Source organism: Tachysurus fulvidraco, chromosome 12 (genome assembly GCF_022655615.1).
Source record: "Tachysurus fulvidraco isolate hzauxx_2018 chromosome 12, HZAU_PFXX_2.0, whole genome shotgun sequence".
Lineage (NCBI taxonomy): Eukaryota > Metazoa > Chordata > Actinopteri > Siluriformes > Bagridae > Tachysurus > Tachysurus fulvidraco.
This window is the reverse complement of record NC_062529.1, coordinates 17,084,716-17,111,629: the sequence shown is the minus strand read 5'-3', so window position 1 is coordinate 17,111,629 and position 26,914 is coordinate 17,084,716. Positions and strand designations below refer to the sequence as shown.

General features: G+C 36.7%; 1 protein-coding gene across 3 annotated transcripts; it reads right to left on the bottom strand.

Annotated features, from left to right (window-relative positions):
• Positions 1-3,194: 3,194 nt before the first annotated feature.
• Positions 3,195-26,460, bottom strand: LOC113659742 (hippocalcin-like protein 1). Of its 3 annotated transcripts, none has more exons than XM_027172732.2 (4): positions 26,176-26,460; positions 8,339-8,835; positions 6,895-7,000; positions 3,195-6,213 (listed from the first exon to the last, which is right to left on the bottom strand). In XM_027172732.2, exons 2-4 carry the CDS (start codon positions 8,714-8,716, stop codon positions 6,116-6,118), a joined length of 582 nt encoding a protein of 193 aa, XP_027028533.1. In that variant the 5' UTR covers positions 8,717-8,835; positions 26,176-26,460; the 3' UTR covers positions 3,195-6,115. The 3 variants fall into 3 exon arrangements, with proteins under 3 accessions (XP_027028533.1, XP_027028531.1, XP_027028532.1); XM_027172730.2 differs by having other exon boundaries at positions 8,339-8,875; positions 26,176-26,453; XM_027172731.2 differs by lacking the exon at positions 26,176-26,460 and adding an exon at positions 15,611-15,757 and having other exon boundaries at positions 8,339-8,875.
• Positions 26,461-26,914: the final 454 nt, after the last annotated feature.

The window sequence follows — 26,914 nt, the reverse complement described above, 5'->3', positions numbered from 1 at the left end:
CCTCTTTTCTGTCTATCATTGAACATACAGTATACAGATCTTAGAATAGGCATTACACACAAGAGCAAACACAAATTTTAATGTAACTAAAGTATACTTGATTGTGTACATGCAAGAAGATTGAATATTGTAGAGGGTGGTATTTTACTTGGTGTTATAGACCTAATACATTTTTGAGGTCTTGAGAGAAGTAATATGCAAATCAGTATATGAAAATCAGAACTGGAAGGTTCACTGTATTGCTTAATACAAAATAGGTCTCACCTGGTTCATGATTATAGTAAGTTGGACTCAAGGTGTTTCATGTCTCTTCAGATCCTCCAGTTTCCTGTCTATTCTCTTGTGAACTCTCATTCGCCTCATATCAGCTCATTTTATTGAGGTATTGGTGGGGGGTCTGGATTTGGCCATGCTCCTATGGCATTTGAACAATCTTTTTTGGAGATTTGAATCATCTTCCTGGAAGAACTAGTCACAACCCAGTTGTCATTTTATGGCAGATGCAGTCTGATTTTCATTTAAAATATCACATTTCACAAACATCCCAAAAAGAACAGCTCCATGTCATCACATATCCCCTGCCATACTTAACAGTAAGAATTAGATTCCTTTCTGTACAAATATTTATTTTTCTGCCAAATCCACTTTTGAGTGTTTGACAAAAAACTTTATCCTCTGACAGTCGAACTACGTTCCAATCAGATTTCCAGTAGTGTCTACGGCACTCCAGGTGCTTGGATATTGTCTTCTTTTGGTGCTTCCAAATAATTGACATGGAGATTGTGTCTAATATGGAGCTTTTAAAAACTTGAGGATCACAAACTGCTGCCAAAATCTGCAAAGATGATCTTAGAGGATTTTTTTTAACTCCTTAATCCTCCTCAGTGTGTAGGGGAATTATACGTCTCCTCTTCCAGGCTGGGTGCTTTAAACCTCTTAATTATTGAGTGTCTGAGTAATGAGTGTCTGGATTCTGGATAAATGTATTTTGGACCATTCCTCCTTACAGAACATCTCCAGTTCAGTTAGGTTTGATGGTTGCCGAGCGGACAGCACACCAGATCACCCCACAGATGTTCAATGATATTCAGGTCTGGGGACTGGGATGGCCATTCCAGAACATTGTACTTGTTCCTCTGCATAAATGCCCGAGTAGATTTTGAGCAGTGTTTTGGGTCGTTGTCTTGTTGAAATATGCAGCCCTGGCATAACTTCAACTTTGTGACTGATTCCTCAACATTATTCTCAAGAGCTGTTATTGAATGGAATCTATGCGACCGTCAACTTTAGCCAGATTCCCAGTACCGGCACTGGCCACACAGCCCCACAGCATGATGGAACCGCCACCAAATGTTACTGTGGGTAGCAAGTGTTTTTCTTGGTATTCTGTGTTCTTTTGCCACCATGCATAAAGCCCCTTGTTATGACCAAATAACCCAATCTTTGTTTCATCACACCACAGCACCTTATTCCAAAATGAAGCTGGCTTGTCCAAAAGTATTCAGGTATGCGTTTGCATACCTCAAGAGACTCCGTTTGTGGCATGCGTGCAGAAAAGGCTTCTTTCGCATCACTCTCCCATACAGCTTCACCTTGTGCAAAGCTCCAATATTTTACATGGCCTGCCACTTCTGGCCTTAACAAGAACTGTGCCTGTGGTCTTCCATTTCCTCACTATGTTCCTCACAGTGGACACAGACAGCTTATATCTCTGCAATAACTTTTTGTAGCCTTTCCCTAAACCATAATGTTGAACATTCTTTGTTTTCAGGTCATTTAAGAGTTGTTTTGAGACCTCCATGTTGCCATTCTTCAGATGAGAGTCAAAGAGAACAACAACTTGCAATTGGCCACCTTAAATACCTTTTCTCATGATTGGATGCACCAGTCTATGAAGTTCAAGACTTAATGAGCTCACCAATCCAATTGTGTGTTCCATTTAATCAGTTTTAAGTAGTTACAGGTATTCAAGTCAACAAAATGGCAAAGGTGCCCAAATTTATGCACCGTCTAATTTCGTTTTGATGCATATTGCACATTTTCTGTTAATCCAATAAACCTCATTTCACTACTGAAATATTACTGTGTCCTTCAGTTATTTGATATTTGCTAATCCAAAATACCCAAATATTTATAAATGAAAATCCTGGAAATCGTCAGAGGTTCCTAAACTTTTGCATACGACTGTAGCAATAGTTTAGAAATGAAAAGTTATAAAACTGTGGAAAACAGGAGTAATATAATGTACCTCTTCACTCTGCCACTAGGTGGCAATGTTTCCACACGCAAGTCTGAATGTTAGTGAAGCCTTACTGTAGCATAGTAAAACTGGCTTAAAACATGAAGTGCATACATGGTGTTACTCATTTCATAAAACTCTATGAATTTGTGCTGTGAAGTGGTCTGCTAGCTTGCTCATTACTTTAGTAGCTGTCTGCCTCCTCCCGCTTCCCTGTTACGCGTTCACCATGGCTCAGTGCTCCATGACAGCTTGGGAAGTTGCTTCAATTTACTTTAATCCCATCGACTGTTCTTTTCTTATTTAATTTTTTTCCTATCAATTTGTTTAATAAGAATTCCACCATGAGATCCTGCAGACGGGAGTCTCTAGTGTATGAACTCATGCACTTGTTCGATATTTCTTCCTCCACAGGAATTAAACACCAGAGGAGCTCGAGGCAGGATGGATTCAACAGTGCACCTTGGCTAATTAGCGAGCACTAATTGCTGATGTTAATACGACATGTGCCTTGCTGTTTGGGGAACACATATGCAGCTGTGTAGTCCATGACAGGAAGAGAAAGCTGGGAGTCAAAGCTTTTTACACATCATTACACCTCAAAAAAAAAAAAAAAAAAAAAGAGTTAATGGGAAATATTTATCCATTTACATTTCAGTTCTAAAATGCAATTGCACCAGACCATTGCAGAAGAAGGAAAAGAAAACCTTGGTTCTGTATATCCTACCTTCATACTTGCATAATGATTTATTTTTTTATTTGATTATATAATAAAATAGGTTGTGGCTTAAACATATGTGTATTCCCTTACAGTGTAAGCAATATAAACTGGAAATTTGTCATCCAAGTTGTCCTGTTTGTGTTTTTCCCATGAATATTAATTTCCCTTTAACATTACATGGAAGTAAACCCTGACCTCATGAAATAGACTGACCAAAGAACTATGAAACAGTCATTATTTCAATCCAAGAAGGAAGCACAAGCTTTTAATGAAAACAAAAGAAGAACGAAAACAGTAACTAACATTCCAGAGCATAACAGCACGGTCACAGTTCCCTTTATAAACACTGCAGGACATCTGTTATAGCCATGAACAACATCTTTGAATACAAAATGTCAAGATCTGTTAGCTTCATGCCATAACTGTCAGGGAGGGATTTAAAATGCTATGCTCATGATCAAATGCTGATTTGATTTACCTTCATTCTGGTTCTTTTTTACTAGGAGATGTTTACTTAACACTTCCAGTAACACTTCATCTGACATGTTCCTGACAGCGTGTTTTTACAAGACTTGGAATACGGCCAGTACCGAGGTCAGACGCATCTCCATATCCATCTCAAGTCAAGCAGCATCTTACAAATCAAGCCACAGTTTCTATGGTGATGGAAAAAGGAAAATGATGAAGTTGCATTCTCGGCATCTACATGGTGGAAACTCGTGATCCAACAGAAATGAAGGGAGATATAGTATGTGGCACATTGTTATAATGCATCAGTTTGTGAAAGGCAGAGCACTATTTAAAAAAATAATAATAAAAAAAAATGGAGAAACAAGATGTAGATAAGCATTCACATTGGGTTTCACTACATTCCTTAGTGGTGTCAAACTGCACCATTAACACATATAAGGGCACAGAATACAAAATATCAATAGCAATACAGTTAACTCAGTTACAATCTAAAAATTGCCATAATACATGCAACAAATACAAGCAAAGAGTTCAACACAAACATGATCAAATCATCGCTTTTATAAAAGAACAATCACTAAAAGTAATACATGCCGATGAATATTCATGAACAAAATACTAGAAACCTGTCAAGCAGAAGTTTAATAAATATGCACAAATATGCTGTCATTTTATATATAACAATTGAGATCTGTTACAAATAAAAACACAAATTTTATACCTTAAAATATGAAAAGTTAAAATAAGATCATTCTACATTGCAAGCTGAATAATGTAGACACAGCTGTGATTCTACAAAAACGTTACATTTCTATTCAGAATTTGTAAACGTGCACTAAACGTTTGATAACGGATGAAGTAATGAATAATAAAGACATCTTTATACCCAGAAATTATAAATAAGGCTTCTTGAGATAGTTCGAGATCATTTAGTACTTAATCATTCTGTTGGGATTTATTCTTCAACTCCGTCTTCATATCAAAAGGGGGTTATAGTATATAGTGAAACAAGCTTTCAGACACAGAGTATGCCTCACTGACTCAAAATAATGCCAAAGTCACATTCGTACATCCAATACCAATAACCTAAATACATTCAACGAGAGTCTACAGTACTGTTTTGCACCAGTTTTTTTGTTTCACTTCCTTTAATCAGCTCTTTACCTGCCTGCACCGGTGTACTGATCTGGGCATTGCGATAGCTAATCCAGATGGCATTTTGAGTTACATTTCATGCCAAAGGTGACTTTCTAGAGTCTAGATTTGGTAAGTCCCATCACACTATGTAGCACTTAGACACAATTATCATCGATGGCTCAAATTAAGAGAATTAAGATTCTTTCTTAATGAGTTTTCATGTCCTTTTCTATCAAAGGGACTTTTTCCTTATTATAGTCACCTCAGACTTGCTCATTAGGGATAAATACAAAACACATTTAAATATAAGTCTAATATTAATCTTAAACTTTTGTATAATATTAGTCTTTGTATAAAAACTTTGTTCTATATTTCTTATATTCTGTAAAGCTGCTTTGAGGCAATGTCCATTGTCATTGCGCTATACAAATAAAATTGATATTAAAAAAACTAGAACTAGAACTAAGTTTAGAATAGACTAGAATTTGAATGTACTTAATATTTGCTAGGTCATGTTTGATCAGATTAGTGTTGCAGTGGGATTTGTGATTGAGAGCTGATGGATTAGGTTTGGTATTTTGGGATGTAAAGCCATTCTTAAACAGCCAACTCAAGCTTGCTTAGTTTCATTCTTAAATTCATTGAATTTATAATCAATTTCTTGAACTGGAATCGTTACCTGGTGGTGTGAATTTAAAAAGCAGTTTCTGGGATCTCTTATCTGCTTTATTACTAGGTTATTCGAGTTTTAATAGATGTTTAGAAGATACAGAAAGTTTCACTTGAAGGAAAATACTTGCTTAAGATAGAAACCAGAGTTGGTTCCTGATTATTTCTGTCTCGCTGTATATTTATGGTTCGTCTACATCCCACTGCTCTGCCCAGGTTTCTAGCAGTTAATCAGCATGCATGGACATTTGCATTTATATCACCTGTTTGTATTAAAGCAAATCATGTCTGATTTTTTTCAGGGTAGCACTGCACCTCTTCATAGTCTTGCATTGGTTTTCTGCTGGGAGAGTATCTGAGATCTAAACTCGCCACAGCCATCAATAGAAATCCACTCAATGTACAAACTCTTTGTAAATCACCCACAACACACCCACTAGCTCTGGATACGGTTTAGCAGATTCCACTCACAAATCAGCCTCTTTATTTAAAACGTTAGTAAACCTGGCGCCTAGTTTCAGGGCCGATCATGCATTGCTCCTCAAAATGAACACAATCCCAAACATTGCTGCTTTGCTATAAACATTCCATATTATGAACTGCTGTTTTAATACACACATACACGATATACACAACACTATATTCCCAGTCCATAAGTGGTAGTTTTTTTTTTTTGTCTAAATCACCGCTAACAGGACTGATCTAAGTGCTCACTGGCCTCCATTTAGCATTCACATTTTAAAAGTGGTCCCTAATGCCACTGACAAATTAGTAAATGTGATGATAAGTACAACCACATTCTTACGCTTACACAAACACTTACCATGTTCACTTTAGTCTTGAGTGAACACTGTTATAGTGTGCTATGTTTGTTCGACTCAGAACTGACTGGCGCTGCTCGGGTCACACTGGAGGAGGCGGACGATCGAGGGGTCGCTCCGGGCTCCTTTAATAAACTCCTCCAGAGAAATCTTTCCTATAAAAGCACACAGAACCTTTAAAGTTTGTTACCCCTATTAAATAATCACTCTGTAATTATGGTATTGTACAGGGCTGTTAAATCAGTAATTGTGTGCACATCCCACCTTCTGGCAGGTGCAGGACAAAAGAAACTGTTAAAGTAAAAAAATTTGTAATGTCCGCAACACTTTTTAAACTCCCATCTTTATTAATTAATTAAAAAGCAACGTTTCGACCCTGTTGGGTCTTCTTCAGGCGAATTGTACAGGGCTACAATTTACAAATGAGGCATAATTCATCACTATTTTTTTTTTATCTGAGTTTATATCCTGATTGCTCTTCAGATGCTCTAGATTGCTCTAGAGTAATTCTGTATGGCGGTTCACTGATCACATCAAACCTGGCTATAATAATAGAGTCAAGTCTTTATTCTTAAACATTATGTCTTGGAATTACTCTCAATGAGCTGTGCTGTTATAGGAAAACTTCATCTTCACCTCAACAGTAAGAGATTCAATGTAGAATATTTCTGAAATCATTCTGGGTATACACCAGTGTGCATTAAGGACTAGGCTACAGTAGTATACTTATTATTTCCTAAAACCAATAATGGACTAATGAACAGATTCTTTCTGCGGTCAGGTGGAGGGCAGGACAGTAAGAATAATGAAGCACAATGTTTTTTCCCCCTCTTTACCATCTTTATTGGTGTCCATCTGTCTGAAAATCTTATCAGTTCTCTTCTCTGGAGTGGACTCATCCTCTGGCATCTTCATCACAGATGAAACCATCTTATAGATTGCCTAAAAGAAAAAGTAAACATGTTAACCTAATCAAATAAATAAAAGTATATGTACTACTGTTTACAAAAAGTTAGTAACTGTCTTTAAATGCAGATTGCTCATAATTCTGTAACACTTTTTTAATGTTTATTATTTTATTTTGGTGGTGTCAGGATCCAGCCTGTACTTTTGGCCATGTGCTTTTGTTTATGTTCTGTGTCACATGTCTGCCCTGCCCTTGTTTACTCCTCCCCGTCTCTGCACACCTGTTCCTTATGTGTTAATTGTCATTAATATTTAACCGTGCCACATTGACTATGGCAGCGTAGAATCCTCATCGTTATTCCTCGTTCATTGTCCTGTCTAGGTTCGTCTGTGTTCCTGTTCTGTGTATATTATTTATTAAACCTGTTTATTTGAGCTATCCTGTATCTGGGTCGGTCGTCCTCCTCCCGATGTGACAGGTGGTGGTGGTGGTGGTTTTGGTGGTGGTTATGGTGGTCAGCAATTATAGCAAGCGTTGGATTGCTGTAATAGCCAATAAAGGCTTTTCAATTGACTATTGAGAAGGGTATGTATAATTCTGGACATGCCACTTTTTGTTCAAATGTAAATAAAAGATGAGTAATAATGTTTTCCACAATGATGCCTCTTATACATCTTCTTATTATCTTCTGGGAGACGCCGGTGTCATTTCTTATCAATAAAAAAGTTGCTGGTTGAATAAAAGTAACTTTAAGTCAGAATTTTTCCAGGGGTATGAATAATTTCGGGCTTGACTGTATATTTTAAATTTAGTATTTTGCGCCCAGGACCTCGTGCCATGCGATAACCAAGACAAAATATTGGTTAAAAGTGTTTTTAGACAGTTTAGTTAAGTATTAAGATAGTTAAGTATTTTTATTTTAAGTTACAGATCAGCGTCTTAAATTTGTCACAAAAGTATTATAAATTTTCACCTGGAATTATGGTCAAAAAAAGTGTTGACTTCATAAACCTTATAATTGGAGGATACTTTATTAGTTATTTATTGAGACTACTGTTAATAAGAACCTTATAAAAAATACACAGCACTTGATCTTACAAATCAAGTTCCATTTGTGTCTGTGTCCACATTCAAAATGGACTTTATTCTTGTCTGAGTAGAAATTGCAAATGTGACAATGCTCTTGTAAACTCTGTAACTCAAAATCTCTTAGCTCCAGATGAAACCTTATGACCAAGGTCATGATTTGTCTACAAGACACAGATTAAAGAGTATTTTTATCAGATTATAGATTCAGACAAATTGAAAAAAAAAGAGTGTTATTTCTGAAACATCTCGAACTTTGCAAGAGAAAAAAACAGGTCTGCTCTGACCTGTACGATTTCCAGCATCTCGGCTCGGCTGATGTAACCATTGCCGTCCAGGTCATACATGCTAAAGGCCCACTTCAGTTTCTGCTCCAGCTTTCCTCGTGACGTCACACTCAGCGCGATGATGAACTCTCTGAAGTCGATAGTCCCATCACCATTAGTGTCGAACGTTCGGAAGACGTGTTCTGCAAATTTGGAGGCGTCTCCGTATGGGAAAAAATTGGCATAAATTTTTTTGAACTCGTCCACAGTGAGGTGACCTGTTGGACAGTCCTTCAGGAAGCCCTTATACCACTCCTGCAGCTCATGCTCACTGAACTCGGTGTTCTCGCGCAGATCGTTGAGCACCTCCGGCCGCAGCTTGCTGTTCTGTTTCCCCATGACTCCCAAATAATCGAATGCCTCTCAGGCCTTTCTCTCTTCTTGGTCTCTCTTTCTCTCTTTTCACTGTGCTCGATTATGTTCAGTCGTCTTCCTCTTATCTCCTCACACCTCTTACTCTGTCCAATGACCCGTGAGCAGAGAGACAGTCAATGTCAGCTTATCATGTGGAATAAGAAGATAAAGTGTGAGTATATGGTACAAAAACACTTGTTTCTTACTACAGGTGCCCGAATCCGCTATTCATTTTAAAAACGATTTAAAAAATGTGCTACATTTAACGTAATGGTTTCAAAATTGCAATTTAGTTTGAAAATTAAAACTAGGGCTTCAGAAAACAGACTCACAATACATAAAAGCATAATGCTATGCTAATTCAATATATTTTTCATTTTTTATCTGCAATCTCCATATCTGATCATTAACATACTAAAAGCAAAGGATTAGAAACTAAGCCCTAATGCACCCAACAGAGCAAATATTTCTTTTTCTCTTGTCATTTAATTATAATGCTCTCAAGTCATTATTTAAGCAGGAGTGATGGACATTTGGAGATGTTTCAGTCATAAAATCAGTTTAAATTGCTTTATGCAAATTCAAACCTTTAAATAATTCATCAGCTAAAGTTTCAATGGTAATAATAATAATAATAATAATAATAATAATAATAATAATAATAAATGTTTTGCATGTATTTGGTATTTAAAAGAATCTACATTTATTTATTGCCAGACCACCATAATAGATTGGTTGCGATTCATTATATATTCCTTATTTTCATTTCAGATTCCTGGTTTTGTGCTGAAATGCTGCATCTGACCTTTAAGTGTTTGCTATAGTGAAGGACACTGTACAGGTTAGTATTAAAAAAGCCCTGAGAGGTAACTAGGTTTGTTTAGCTAGGCTTATTGATGACTGCAGCCTTGTTCCAAATTGCTATCCCCACTGTGATGAAATTATATGCATCCCACAGGCCTTGCTCTCAGCACTATCAAAAACATCCATTTCCTGCTTCATGTAACAAAGAGGACTTGGCTGGATTTAATGGATGCATGTGCAGAGGTTTATTGGATACACAGAGGTAGTTGGGTAACCATAAAACAATAGTGAAAACACAGAGCAGGATACAAAGTGCAAGAAACAATCCACTACCCAAAACATGAGTAATTCAGATGCCAAAGGTCAAAACCAGGGTAAAATAAATCAATACTATAAAGAATGCGGAATACATTATCAAATAATTTCACCGGTTCTAAATGGTAATCCTGGTAATAATGATAAACATTTGTGGCTTGTGCTGGTGTTGCACAGTCTGTGTTAATAAACGCCATTCATTCACCCATTTATTCATTCATTCATTCATCTATACCTTCATCCAATCTTTAATAACAGATTCCTCCTGATCTATCCTGGTATCACTAGGTGCGAAGCAGGAGATTTCACACCAGATGTCATGCCCATCATTCACCCATCATGTCATTCACAACTCAAAGTCAAGTAAGCATAACCAGTCCATCTGCTAGCATAATTTCAGACAATGTGAGGAAACCACAGAAGTCGGAGTTATACCGCATGGACACGCGGATAACATGTACATACATTAAAATAAACCTAAACTGTATGTACAGCAGTAACACTGCCCTCGGCACTGCCTGACTTGTTTCTGATTCCAAAAACAATTTCAGAAAGCAAAGTTTCAAAGTTGTACTACCACAATGCAGGATCATACAGTAAAACAAGCAACGCAAATCTTAGTTTAGCATATTCCTTATGTGCCTAAAACACTAGCAGATCAATACAGTACATCAAATTTATCTCGGCATTATTACTAATTTTCAATCCCTTACAGAAGAAAATGGTTTAATTATGAGATGATATGTAAACTATGGATATTATTTATGACATTAAAATGGTATTATGATTGTTCTTTATATAGTGTTACACCAAGTCTATTTTTAATAGTGATTTTTTATTTTTACTTGTACGTTACGGTCTGACCTAGACCAGGTCGTAACAATAGTGATTATGTTTGTTATTATGTAACAATAGTGATTACATTATATATATATATATATATATATATATATATATATATATATATATATATATATATATATATATATATATATATATATATGTACACTGTATATTTTTTTAAATAATCCCTAATAAGCCATAGTTCAGATAAGCGGTAGAAAATGAGTGAGAGAGAGAGAGAGAGAGAGAGAGTAATAAGCCATAGGTGACTGAAAAAGAAAAAAAACTCCCCAAGATGATTTAAAAAAAAGAAACCTTGAGAGGAACCAAAATCTAGTTTTAACATCAACTTAATTTTGTCTAAGTTATCAACTGTTCACTGATGGAGACTCAACTGATAATCTGTTTGTTCCAACTGCAGTACAAAGTCATCTGTATGGTTTCTAAGTGGTTTTATCCTCAGTAATATTATCTATCTATGGGCTGTCCATGCAGGGCCTTATATCCTCGAAGCAGAGGGCGGCCTTACTTGCTGTAGGGAGCTATATAGTTGAAAGACATGGGTTGATGTTCTTTTATTATATGAGGAAAGAAATTTAAATAGTGTTATATTTGTTCATAAATAAGAATTTAAATAAATAAACAAATAAACAAACAAATAAATAAACAAACAAAAAGGTTCACGGCTGGATCTTGAGCTCAGGTTACTGTCACATGGGTTTCCTGCAGGTTTTCTGGGTTCCTCTCGCTGTCCAAAAGCAAGCACAGTTGGACCAGCTATGTTAAATTAGCCCTAGGTTTGCATGAGTGTATGGATGTGTGTGTGCAAGGTGAACTCAGAAGGACAGCATTCTATCTGAAGTTTATTCTCCGGACTCAAACCTAGAGTTCCCGGGATAGGCTCCAGCCATGATTTCTTGTTTCTTAGTTCGTTTTACTTTCTAACTGCAAGTCTGCATTAAGGTTATTCATCTTGCTCTATAAAACATAGCAAAAGGACTAGGAAGGTCTAGTATAGCAGAACTGGACAAAAGTTGCCCAAGGCAAACACGGTCAGTTAAAAACTGAAAACTTTTACCCATGCCTTACTGGCCATAAATAGAACCATTGCCTGAGGAAGGAAAAGAAAAAAAAAGAAAAATCAATCTCTCTTCACACACGGGGGGGAAACTGAAACTCAGGCTGAAGTTTCAGTAAGTTGGAGGCCATTAATATATCATAAGAGCATTAGCTAACCAAACAGTAGCAACATGGACAAATGGATAAATATGGTTTCATTAACAAATATAGCAATCTGCATTTAACAACAGCATCTTATCTTCGTATAGGAACTAGTCTTGATTCATTTTTCATTATTCATCCTATTATTATAATATATATTATTATATTTTTTGCTGTATTCAGGACTGACACATTACATTAGAGGAGACAGATTCATATCTATGAAAAATACACAAGATTGTTGATCGTGAACGTTTTCAAAATGGTAAATATCGCACTTAAATGATACCCGCTGAAACTCTTTGGTGATTCAATAATCCTGGATATCTAAAGAAAATTTAGATATATCATGCTCCATTATTTTATACAACACCATGTGTGGAATAAAATGGTAGACAACAGGGTGGTGTGATGAGACCCACAGTTTGCTCCTATTCAAATAACTGCAGATCCCAAAACATACAGAAGATTAAATTAACTCCTCCTGACCAACCAGAATAGAGAATTCAGAATGATTAATAAATATCAAACGTCACTTTTGCCACAAAATGGATGCAGTAAGATCTCAATAACCACCAGCACAATAAGAAACATCAACCTCTTCAGAAGTACAGGGACTGCATTCATACACTGCATGTTAGTCACCACATGGTTCTATCTTTAAACTGAACAGCATAAATTCAAAGACTCTTACAAGCCAAAACCCCATCGAGATACACGCATGTGCACACAGACACAGGTTGCAAAAGCAGATGCTGCATCAAAGTAATGTGCCAAGATCTGACGCACATTAGTCTCTCACCTGATAGTGAGAGAAATACCCTCCAACTGCCATGGCCAAACTAAACACACCTTCATACACATGCAAAGCTTGCATCAGTGACAGTAATCCCTCTCATTACTCATTCAGCTACACTTTCACTGTTCATAGAGCCTCTGGAGCCATGATATAGTGTGCCATGTTTACCTGTTTGTGCCACCTGTTTTCATTCCGCATCCACGATAATAGCTATTCAAACTCATGGTGAATGATGCATTATAAAATTCAGTGGACAAGATATTTTGGAAACTAACAGGCCGAAGACTAGAGCGAGAGATTATACCAAAGCTTCTCTGCTGCAAACAGATCCCCCATCTGGCAAAATGAAGGGAGAAATAGTGAATATTGATCAGAAGATGAGATGCATCCAGGGGAATGGAGTTAATTGCAGAAATCACAGCTCCTTGCTGTCAAAAGCTCTTAAAGTTGATGACACTAATAGTACTGCAGGCTACCTCATGGAGTATGAAACAAACATTTCATCCACATCACTGTGCATGAAATGACGTCCAAGTTACGCATAAACCCTTTGGTCACAGATGGATTTATTGGAGATTTGAAATGGGGAAGAAAGCAATTCATCATTCTCTGGAACAATTCTGCATTATAACAAACCGATGTGAATATTCACCTACACAATCTCAAAATTGAGATGAAAGTAACTATAAATTCGTTTATTAGGGAGGTTACAGTGCAGCAGTACTTTTCACTTTAATTCAATTGAAAATAAAGGGGATTTTGATTGCAATTGTTTAAAAAAAATTATGTTCACTCTGACATCTGTATCTGAAATACATTATTTTTCATGATGGCTGAAATATATACACATGGCAATTGGAAAATAGGGATACAAATCAGACGTTAGGGTTATAGAAAGAAAAAAAATAAGCATCATGATGCACTTTATGACTGCATCATCATGATCTCCCTTGAGCGTCACACTGCTACTGCACGGCGATCTGTATTAATGAACGTCAACTATGAAAATGTAAATGCTTTTCTTGCTGACCCTGTTCCTGTCACAAAGCTACTGAGAAAAGAAATAAATAAAAACATTAGTCTTTATCTCATTTAGTTTTTATGAACTTATTGAATCAATGTCATTGTCCTCATACTGATTCATAAAGGGACAATGAAGAACAACAGGATGTGGGAAAAATTGCCCACCCCAAATATCCTGTGGGTTTATGGGTAACAATAGACTATACCTTTTCCGGCTGTTGACTTAACTTAAATCACTGACTCCAACAGGGAAGGAAGGAGTTATTGAGGACAGATCACAATACCTCGAAGAGGATGTTGACAGAAATATTCACATTCGCCTCAATCCTGAGATTGTGTGCAAGCAAATAATTATTAATTAGTTTAATCGCAGTAGTAGTCCTCGTGTAGAGTACTATACCTTCACACAAGTTTCATAATCGGCCTCTTAGCTAATGATCAAGTTAATAAATCTTGAAAGTGTGAAGTTCTTGCTTTTCTTTTCCAAAGTCGGCTCTAAATAAAACGGTTATTAAATGCTGCTAAAGCAGAACACACAAGGCTCTTGAGACTGCAGATAGACCTTCCACTCCCACAGGTCTGACAGTGTGAAAAGATTCTGTGTTCCAGTGGAGGTGTGGGAAGTGCTTGCGTGTTTGGGAATGCTCAAACCAATGAAAAACGATAGACTTGTGTGAACAGATCCCAAAAACACAGCACAGCTGAATCCACGCAGGAACAGACGAATAAGTTACGCAGCATACAAGCATGTTTTACAGGAGTGCTTTTCAAAGACTCAAAAAGTTTAGTAATTATGAAAACAATTACAAATTGCAGTCTATATATCCCCCCAGATGAAAAAAATCTGATTTGAAAATAAAAAATTATTATAAATATATATAAATCATAATTATTTACATTTTCATTTCTTTTTTATTTGGAGATGATGATCAAATGATTTTTAGTCTCACTAGCTACAGTCTCAGTTGTAATACAGTCAGCTATACGTTTTCTTCATTCAAGTGTGTGTCATTAATTATGTCAATAAAAAACGTGAATTTTAGGCAAGATGATAAGCTAGAAGTATAATCTGAAGCATAATCCTTAGGTAAAAGCCTAATGTCAAAACGCTTAAAGAAATACATGTTTCTGTCTAATTACTACAGAAAATAATGTTTCACTGTGATGAAAAAAAGAACTGACTTTACAAACATCTCAAAGAATTGAACAGCGAGTTTTTGTTAATAAACTACAAGTCGATACAATTCATTTCTTTTCAGATGGAACTGCTTTTACATCTAGGGACGAATTTGTGACGAATGACTAACCACAAAAGTGCCTGAGTTTCCCCAACTCCAAAAATGAAGTGATGTATTGAGGTGCCAACAGTGCTAACAAGAAAGGGAGAGAGAGAAAAAAAACAAAGCTCTAGCAGACATCAGTGGATGAGTAATTTAAAAAAATGTGCCAAAAGAAATCGTGAGAAAAAGGTAGGGGGAAAAAATAATAAACAAACAAACAAACAAACAAACAAACACACCACTACTAAATAAAGCCAACAACAACAATAATAATAATAATAATAACAATAATAAGCAGGTCCTCAATTTCGTTACCAACCAAAGAGATATTAGTCCGGCCTTCATTATTTCTAGTGACTCATTATTTCTAGTGACAGTTGCTCCCAAATTCACAGGTCACAGTTTACCTACATAATGTCAGTGCACAGCAAAAACAACTGCAAATACAAGTCTTTCATGTCACCAGTACTTTCGGTTGCAAAGAGTCGGAATTAAAAACTTAACAGCTAAAATAAAATCTTCACCACTCTGGATTCTTCTTACAAGTTCTGCTCAGAACTGCTGTTGGAATTTTGGATAAAACCTCAACATTACCTTTGCCAAGATGTTCACTCAAGTCACTCATATCCTCATCTCATTTTATACTTTTTGGATTCCTGAAGATTTTTGGTCTGTAATAGCTCTTCATTGTGGCAATGAACTCCCTCCCACACACAGGCTGTTACACCACGCGAGAGGAACCCAAGCTGTCAGCTCTTTCTCTTTCTCCCGCTCAGCCTCTCACTCGTAACTCACCACGTGTGGCCTTCATTGGAGATACTCTGACTGTATAGGGGGTGTGTTTATTAAAAAAAAAAAAATTAATAATATAGGTGACTGCTGTGAAAAGAAAACTTTTTTCTCTCTCTGGCAAGCTTGACACCTTAAAGTATTACAAAAGACCGTGAAAGAAGCCCACGTATGTACGAACACTAGGCACTTTTTTCCCCTCACAACTCTCGCTGTTCAGAAATAGACTTTATTAAGCTGAAGAAACTGAGCTGCAGCCAAAAGACAATTGCATTACAGGGTATTATGTAATAGATTTACTGTAACGTGACCTGAAATGTATCATTATTATATTCTAAAACTGGAGTAAATAACATGCATCTTTTAATGAACGGTGCAGTATTCGACTGAACAGCCATTCATCAACAGTGTTACAAGAACTGGATGCTAACAGCCATATGTTCACATCAAACAACAATAGCTTCACCCCCTCCTTCCCCCCGTACTCCCAGTTCCCTTTAGCAATTTCTTTCACACCATCTGGTCACAGAGAAAAAGAGAGACAGATAGATAGATAGAAAGAGAGAGACAGAGCATGAGAGCTAGAGAGAGAATAAAGCTACAATTCAGTCAAAGCTCTCATCACTAATGCATGTCCTGAGGTATTCACTCAAAACCAGGTCACACAATGGAGTGAAAGTAACCTGACCAGGCCTCAGGACAACACCGCATGGTGGATACACACACACACACACACACACACACACACACACACACACACAGCAACAAAATACTGAAAATACTTGAAAATATTATTCAGGTGTTTATTGTGGCTTACATCAACATGATATATGCAAGTCAGAGTTGTGCTTAGGGATTAAAATATACCTAAAATATAGATGCAATTGGGCAGCCAGATATTTGTGTGTAAATTATGTGAACACCCCTGGTAAATACTGACCACACCCATCACCATTAGGTACATAAAATCCTTCGCATACAAAAACATTGTCAGTACTGTAGTATGGGTCATACTGAAGTCATAAGTTGCCACCTTTGCTACAAGTCAGTTTGTGAAATTTCCACAAATGCTAGCAACATGAAACTTTAAGTTACATAATGGTGAAATAGAAGTTTCTAGAAGCTCGAACAGCTCCCCCACAAAGTGATAGACCACGCAAACTCACAGGGTGGGCTGCAGAGTGCTGAAGCATGTAAAAATCGCCTACCTCTTTTTAAACACTGAATACAGAGCTGTACACTGCCTCTGAAGGCAAACATCAGCACAAGAGCTGTGCGTCGGTAGTGCGCTATGGCCGAGATGCTAGACATAAGACTAAGATCACAGTGTGCATTGGAGTGGTGTAAAGCATGCAGCCACCATACTGGAAACATGTTCTTGGGTGTGATGGATACAACTGATTTCTAGTAGTCTGATAGACGGGTCTGGGGTGTGAGGATAACGATACTTTCTGAAATGTCAACAGTAAAGTTTTAGTAAGGGCAGTGGAGGGATCATAGTATGGAGTTGTTTTTCAGGGCTTGACCTCTATACTTCCAGTAAAGAAGAAAAAGATTATAGCACACCATTAATGATAGATAGATAGATAGATAGATAGATAGAGATAGATAGATAGATAGATAGATAGAGATAGATAGATAGATAGATAGATAGATAGATAGATAGATAGATAGATAGATAGATAGATAGATAGATAGATAGATAGATAGATAGTTGTTATAATTTACTGCCGTGTCAGCTACTGAGGCTATCTTCATGGCAAGAACAGTTAATAAGAACTAAAATAACCTAAAATCACAAAGAAATAAATATAGACAACTTCAATTAATTTTTTTACACTAATACATGATAGAAACTCAAACTTTTTCTGATGAGACCTTGTAAAATAGCTCTTTAAATGAATTGTACTCATAAAATAACCTTCTGTGGTCATTATGCGCAGGACGGTCCAACAAAATATGCTTGACAGTAAGGGAAATGCTGCAGTACAAGCACTGAATGGGGTCTTCTCCTTTCAGCAAGTATTCACGTGTCAGTCTTGTATGCCCTATTCTACATCTGGTTAAGGTCACCTGATCGAATCTTGATTTCATAGGTATTAGAGACCTGTTAGTAATTTCAGGGTGTATTTCAAACGGTTTGTTATTCGACCATGTATTCCATTCCTATTGCCACTTATTTAGTACATAGCCATTGATAATAGGTCTATATTCCGAGGGAGGAATTTGGCATCCAGTCACATTCTGCCTTAAAGCTTTCTTAGCAGCTGTATCAGCTCGCTCATTTCCTGAAAGTCCAACATGTCCTGGAATCCAACAAAAATTTACATTATAGGTTTGATTCTGCAGATGATCAACTTTGGTTAAAATAGTATCAATCAATGGATGGTTATGCTCCAAGGATTCCATTGCTTGAAGGCACGATCTAGAATCCGTAAAAATTATAGTGTTCTTCAGTTGGAAATGATCAATGTGTTCCAAAGCTGAGCAAAGCACAGGCTTCAGCTGTGAAAATTGAGCATTCTTTTGGAATTCTAGTTCCATACTGTTGATGTCCGGTCACCATCGCTGTAGCTACGCCATTTTCCGCCTTTTATCCATCCGTGAATATTGTTAAGTTGTAAGGGGTACTGACTTCTTATGTCCATATATTGCCGTCTATAAACATTTGGATGAGTCTCACCTTTTTTCTGATGTCCTAAAACCATGTTGATTACAGGCTTCTTTAATATCCAAGGAGGCAAGGAACTGAAGTGTGTTTGACGCAAGTTGTCCAAATTTATGTTCAAATGTCGTAAACGCGGATTAATACGGACGGCGAAAGGTTTGATGGATCTTGGTTTGCTCTCATACAACTGATCTAACTGGGGGTTAAAAACTGCAGAGTATGCTGATTTATTTTCATTCGCTTTCAGTTTAATAGCATATTGAAGTGACAGTTTTAACCGTCTGTTTTGGAGCGGTTTTGAAAGGTTCATTGGCTTCAATATATAAACTCTGCACTGGAGAGGTTCTAAACGCACCTAAAGCTAGTCGTAACCCTTGATGATGCACTCATCAATTATTTGTTTATATGACTTCCTGGCAGAGTCATAAATTATACTGCCATAGTCCAAACGAGATCAAATGAGAACTCTATACAGTCTCAGAAGAATGATGTAATCTGCACCCCATTTTATTTTGGCCAAGACTGTGATAATATTCATAGGTTTCAGGCACTTGATTTTTAACAATTTTAAATGCTGGATAAAAGTCATTTTTTTTTCGCTGAAGGCAGAAATTAATACAAACAGTTTTGGTTTTGGAAAACTTAAAACCATTTTCAAGGGTCCACTGGCTAAGTTTGTTAATACATAATTAGCACACCATTAAAAGAAGATAGTTTAGACAATTGTATGCTTCAAACTTTTCTAGGCCTTTTCCTGTTCCGGTACGAGTGTGACCCTGTGCACAATACAAAGTTCATAAAAAGGACATAGTTCATAAAGCTCCAGTTGCCTGCAAAGAGTCCTGACCTCAACCCTACCAAACATTTAGCATAAACTGGAAAGTCACATTCTAGCCAGTCCTTAACCTTCATTATCAGTGCAATACCATGTTAATGCACATAGCTTTGGAATAGGATGCCCAGCAACATTGTGCACGTGCACAAGAAGTCCACATACTTATGACCATAAATTTTTTTAACATAAAGTATGACACAACCAAGTCTTAACCTAAAATGGTAACAAATCAGGTACTGCAGGATTGCAGATTAATCTCGTTTCAAACCAGAAGCAAAAACCAGTGTGTTTTTTTTTTTTTACATTTCACACGAACATTTATGTTGCTTCATTCACTGGTTTAGGATATAGAACATAGTACACTTAAAAAAATTAAAGGAAAACTTAACAGTATAACACTTTCACTTATAACAGTTTCACCTGTGCGATATAATTATATACATGTGCGCATGGTCACTGAGGTTGAGTAGTACTCCAGGATTTTTCAATACTATTCTTTTCAACCATGTTCAAGACAGAAGAAATGAGGCAGAGTGCCATGTTTAAATAGAATTTAATCCAGTCAGATTTTCAAAAATCCCATCCACAAATATCAAGGGTTTCAGTAGGCCATTCAGCTATATCTGTGCATATCCTAGTATTTTACTCTTGTACAATATTAGATGTAACACTTACATAATAGTGTTGTTCTCTTTATTCAGCACAAATCCTGAGGTTATTTAAAAGACAACCAGGAAAAAAAAGAAATCATCTTTAACCAGGTAAACAGCAAAAAGCTGAAGGTTAACCTCAAGGGATCATGTACATGCCTGGCTCTACATTTCCACCTATTCACATTGATGTGGCAGGTGGCTCAAGCTCTACATTGATAGTCTGATTTGATTATGCAAGCAAGCAAAGCTTTGAGCAAAAGCTCATCGGGATTTCAGGATATTGAGGCAAACCGCAGTGTGCGAGACAGGACAATAGGAGTCATTAACAATAACCACCAACTCATGATGGCCATGATAGTGCAAAATCCAGGGTTCAAGACAAATAAATGTATGTTTAAAAACATTTTTTTCCATCTTCATATTCAAACTACTATTTGAAAGTATTGCAATTCAGAAGTTCAAGACCTTTCAGCTATATTTATGCAGAGTCTGAACCAAACCATTAGCTGATCTTGACCTGATAGTTGATTAGAACACAGCTCAGCTCATGTAATTACTGCTGACTAGCTCTCCTTCTGGTAAGATTAAACCCAGATATTTAATGAATATTGTGATCCTCATTTCAGTACAATTCAATCTCTAAAAATATTTCTCTTCCCCGTGTAAAATATGTAAATTAATAACTATAATTAGGTCCATTCAATTGCTCATTCACAAAAAAAAATCAGTCATGTAAACAGCCTGACACATGGAGCTCCTCGTAAGCTGATCAACACCTCAGACAAGAAAAATCCACCCACCATTTCCAGCACTGCCTGAAAAAAAAATCAGCCATGTCTGATCCCTGTTTCCTGCCAGAGCAGCATGGAGAAGCTCCCTTTCTATAATTGACTGAACAGAAACCCTGACAGGGGAAGAGTGACACCTTGTCTGATGGTGTATGGGTGTGTACAAGTGCAAAATATATAGCTTCCTATACTTAGGGGCCTGTGGTAGCCTAGTGGCTAAGGTATTGGGCTACCAATCGGAAGGTTGTGAGTTCGATCCCAGGTCCGCCAAGCTGCCACTGTTGGGCCCCTGAGCAAGGCCCTTAACCATTTATTGCTCAGTTGTATATATATATAAAATTAGATAAATGTAAGTTGTTCTGGACAAAGGGCATCTGCCAAATGCTGGAAATGTACTTATTGGCTAGTAATTATTCAACCAATGTTCTAATGTCCTATATATATATATATAGATTAGGCATGTAATGCAACACACTACACTGTAAATACTGAGAGCTCCAAATATCAGTCATCTGTATTTGAATTTAAAACCGACTACTAACCCCATGACTACAGGAAAAAAACAAGCTGTAGAAATGTCAGCTCTGTCAGCATGGTGTGTGATCCTGGCTCTGACAGTTCCTCAACCTCAATATATTTCAAAGAAAATGTAGTTCCAGCAGTCCCAATGCACATCTCTAGTCTCAACCACATGCAATACGATCTAATGGTTTATTTCCTATTGGAAACTAGATATATACCAGTTTAGGAGACATTGTCTATTCAGTCTAAATGTATTTGGTTACATCCCTAGACTATTTGTCTTTTTTAAAAGTGCATGTGGATTTATTCCTTAATAATTCCTTGCACATGTTATTTGGCCAATATACCAGTACACTTAAAAGAAACAAAAACTTGGCACTTGCTTGTCAGGCTGCCTGTCAGAGAATAGCGTGTTTATGACTCAGCAGGAATAAAAGTCATTTCCCCACACACAGTGCAGGGCACGCCTGACAAACTCCTTGTCCAGAAGTTTACTGTAGTCCTCCACTGCAGACATGCTGGCTGCTTAATCATTCACACACACAGTTTCCTGCCTGCAAAATATCCTCAAGCACGATGTGAGCATTTTTTTTGACATTGACATGAAGACTGTTATTTTAAATGTTAACGGACATCAACCCGAACTCCATAGTGCATCTTAGTACTAAGCAAGTAAACCATTACTATTAACAACATTAAACCCACATGTAACTCTGCATCATCATCATCATCACCACCACTAATCAAAAGTAACTTAAAAGTAGCCAGATCTGACTTGATTTCTATGAATCTCATTGAGCATGTTGACTGACAGCACAAAAGAAATCCTACATATGGACTCACATACCTTAAACAGAACTTGCAGCAAGATGATCAGGTTCTAAGAGAATGACAGTATTGGTCCAGTACCAGATCAGCATCGGTTAATGCTCATCATGCTCAATGTTCAGTTCTGATATTTGTGTTGCCTTAAAAACAAAGTGGGTTTGGAAGATTCCTGAGAAACTTTACGGTTTATAGCACTCAATGACATTAACCCCAAAAATTGGACTACTTTATGTAAATTCTATTTCACTTAGTATGATAAGGTTTAAATTAATTATATTAAATGTGAATAATGAATTGATGAATATATATGAATAATGAAATAACATTTTACAAATCACATCTTTAATAAAAAAAAAACTTGAACTGTAATTTGTTTTTGCACATAAAAAGTGATGATATACTCCTAAAGTCCTAAAACGATTTAAGGTGGTTTTTGTCTGTTTGACACGTGAGGTAATAAATTAAAAAGCCAATTATTGAAAAGGTAATTCTGAAAACAATATTTAACAATGCACAACCTGACCAATCAGATTTGAGAATTCAATAGTACAGTTGAAGAAAACATTTTACTTCATTTTCTAGAGCAGCATGATTAATGGCAATTCAACTATACTCAATTTCACAGAAAAATAAAAAAACAAATCTAAATTCTGCATAAGTAACATGCACTGGTGTATTTGACAGTAATGAGGGCTGGTACTCTCAGTTGGCTTGGTCTGAATGTTTTGAGATAAGAGAACTTTTTGCCAAAGTTAATTAACCAACCACATATGCCTCATTTAGCAGTATGCTAATGACTTCTACTGGTTTGATGTAAGACCAAAGCTACTCAGATGAAAAATGTGCCCTATTGTGTTGGGATTTCATGCTTTAGAATTTCAGCTCCAGACATAAGGTATGTCTGCATGGCCACCAGCACCTCATGAAAGCTCAGACCTTAAAAGGCTTTTGCACATCTGTTTATTCAGATATTGTTTTCTCTCGTTCTCTCTCTCTCGTTCTCTCTCCCTCATTCTCTCTCTCTCATTCTCTATCATTCTCTCTCTCTCATTCTCTCTCTACCTCTCACTTCCTCTCTTGTGCTCATCCCCCCTCTCACTCTTGCCTACCCATCACCTCTCAGTTCCATCCCTTCACAAATACATTTGAGATGGAACTCGACATTTAGCTCACCACTTTTGAAAAAATGCAGGAGTACAAAGGAAAATGTATTCGGAGACAAACCAGGTCACAATTAAATTTAACCATTTTAAAATTCAGACATTTTTCATGACAGCCAAGATGATTTTACCAAATTTACTGTAACGTTTCTCTCTCTTTCAAGCCCTCCTTCCTCTGCTCACTTCCTCATGTTATTTCTTTACAGCTGCTGTAAATTGCACATATAAAAACATATTTAATTCCAGCTTACAGGAATAATGTATTTCTGAAATCTTACAGGCAGCGATGACTGACAAGGAAAAGCACATGTTCATACATATGCACTCCTACTGGATATTGAGTCATAATATTCTATATCTAAAATGGGTATGAATACATAATGGTTCCTTTTTTATTGGAGGACACTCATTTCCACCATAAAAAGCAAAAAAGGGACTATAAAGCTATTATATAAACTGTTCCTCCTTCTTTGACCAACAGTACGATATGAATAGTAAGAAATGTGCAAAGTATAAAATAATACAAATTCATGTATCTAATGTCTGTGATATGTAACAGGAAACTGAAAAACATTCCTCAATTTACAGCAACCCTCCTCAGTTCACGTCCCCATTAAACGAGCTCATCAATTCAATATTTCCTTCAAATAGAAAGACCTTTCGTCTCATTACACTCTTGTATGTTTAACGGCAGAATTATTGGCAAGCTCCATGAAAATGTGGAAAATGTAAAAACGTAAAATGAACATCATGAATAATAATTGAGATTCTAAAAATCATACAGTTACACTATAGTGTTATTTTGATATCTTAAAATTAAAAAGTTCACATTTCTGAAAATGTCGATATTGCAATTATAGTCAGGTCTCAATTACATTCAAATTATATTCCCAGGAATATCTAGGCACTCAACCCTTCCATGGGCAGGTGGGTGTTATTCCCTCGTTATTTTACTGAGAAATAAGCAGATGAATTAGAATAAAGATTTTTTTTACTCCCAAATGTTGCATTTCCGTTTAGAATCTGCTGCTCGTAATGACAGTCCCATGAGCTTCCACTGCCAGTGAAGCGAGCAATCATTATGCTGAAAAATCTAAACAAATCAATCACACATAGAAACTCATTAGATAATGTCAAGTCAGGAAGACCAACTAAGACAGGAGAATTCATTCCCTCCTGTAGGAAAAAAAAAAAGCTTCATCACAACAACTGGCTAGATCAAGAACACACTACACATGGGCCAAAATTCCAGACAAGAGTTCACCAGATTAAATACAGAGGGTTTATAACAAAATGTAAATGCTGCTAACACTCAAAAACAGAAAGACCAGATTAGAGTTTGCTGAAAAAAGAACACATGTTAAAAAAACACATGTATCAGAATGATGGGAAGAGAAGAGCATAGACGAGGGCTTTCCATTGCTCATAATCTGAATCTTATCCCTTCAAATTATGTCATGAGCAATCATGGTTTTATTGATGATGTGATTGCTGGCAAAAACAACAGGATGAATTCTTAAGTGTGTAGGTTAATATTATTGGCCCAAAATCAGGCAAATGCTTCAATCCCCAGTTCAAACAGACAACAAATTCAAAACAAACCCAATACTTTTTTAAGGCAAAGACGTTTCATGTTCTGAAATGGCCCCAGAACAACCTGGAGCTGCAGATTTCTGCGATAAAGTCCAGAAGAACATCACCAAGGAAGATACGTCATGTCTGTTGTGTTCTAGATTTCATGCAGTTATTGACTGCAAATGATCTCAAACAAGTATTAAGTTTATGATTGTTAATTTGTCATAATGATAACGTGGTGGCCCTTCTGCCACTGCAGGGAATTTACAATCAGCCACATCACAGAAACAGTTCTCCTTGCTGTGGTCTGGCAAATGCTATCACAACATGAGAGCAAACAGAGCACTTTAGCAGAAGCTACTTTCCTCAAACCATCTGTCTTATCGATGTGGATGAAACTTAGGTACAGACATATATTGCATAATGCATGAAATATGCATATATTACGTACAGATTGAATGCAGTATTGCACCTTTTTTTGCTTCTTGCTCTGAAAAAAAAAAGTATTTTAAAAAGAAAAAACATCTACAGTATACACACACGCATGTACCTACATAATACTCATCTTGTCACACTGCCATCATCTCTGTGCCGTTGGCACCTTTCTCTCTGGTACGTTCCTACCTGTAGACCTTTACCACTTGCTGTACTGCACATTACCTGTACTTGAATTTAATAAAGCAGTTCACTGCAACTGGTTACAATTTATTTTTTATAATAATGCATTTATATTTGTCTTTATCTAATTATTTTCACTGAAGTAGAGATGCCTTTGAATACTTTTCCAGTGTATTTCTAAAAGTTGGACACATCAACAGCCTGCTCGTTTCCTCTTTATTAAGGTTTTGGTTTTTTTTTGTTTGTTTTTTTGCATTAGATTAATAAGCTTAAATAGGAAAACAATGTTGGCTTCTACAAAGGGGGGGGGCTGTAATAAGCCTGGGAACACGAAGCTTGACAAATTAGATTTTTTATTTATTTATTTTTTTGTAAACAAAATACTGGTCTTATGGAAAATGTGTAACCAATACAAAAACCGCACGTGCCTTACATTTCTTAAGTGCTCGTGCTCTTAAATTCATTGCAATATGTGAAGCACCTAATGCAACATAAATAACCAACAGGTTTAGGGAACATTTGTCGATCAAATCACATGCATGTCATGATTCAAATGTTGAATGTTGAAGCTGCATATTTGAAACATGACATGCATGTGACTGATCTGCAAATAAAGAATAACAAAGCAGTAGTTTCCTTAATAATGTGCTGTAGGAAATACTATCCTTCACTACCGAGCATCAGAGAGAACAGATATTTCGTAGAAGTCGAGTAGTTACTCACCAGCTCCACTTTGTCTGTTTAACAAGATGCAACTCGACGAAACCAGTGAAAGGACCTTGCAAACACACTTTTGTAACACCAAACGTGGGCACGTGCGCTATACGAAGTCCTGTACGGAAAGTCCAACAAAGTGCAAAGCCACAGAGGCGTGAAAAACAGGGCTGCGATATAAGAGGTTTGAGGATGTCACAGACAGACAGAATGCGCTTCTCTGCTGCTGAATACTGAGGAACTGCCTCCTGCAATGGTCTCGCCAAGTTTAAACTGACGCCACATGAGTTAGGGGCGGAGAATGTGAGTCATGCAATCATCATCATCATCATCATCATCATCATCATCATCATCCAGGGTTTGATAAAGGGGGATCCGAGAGCATCAGCTAGCCGTCTCAAAGGGGATCCCATAACAAACAACAGATGGGCTTCTTGACTGAATGAATTCACTATTTCATTGCTATAAACTCTTATCTTATTACAGGGGCGGTTCTAGTATTTCGTCTTTAGGGGATAATTTAAAACAAGAAGTTATATATTATATGACTACATAGTAAGCCAAAAGTTATGGTATTATTTAAAATAGCAAAAGTGGACACCAAAATTGTATGCATGATGTAATGATGCCAGTCTTGAATCAAATCAGTTCATGTGCATTCTCTACAAACAGTGTGTTCAATGAATGCAGTCCTTAATAAAAACTATTCACAAGACAAAGAGCAAATCAATAAATGTTATTTTTATTT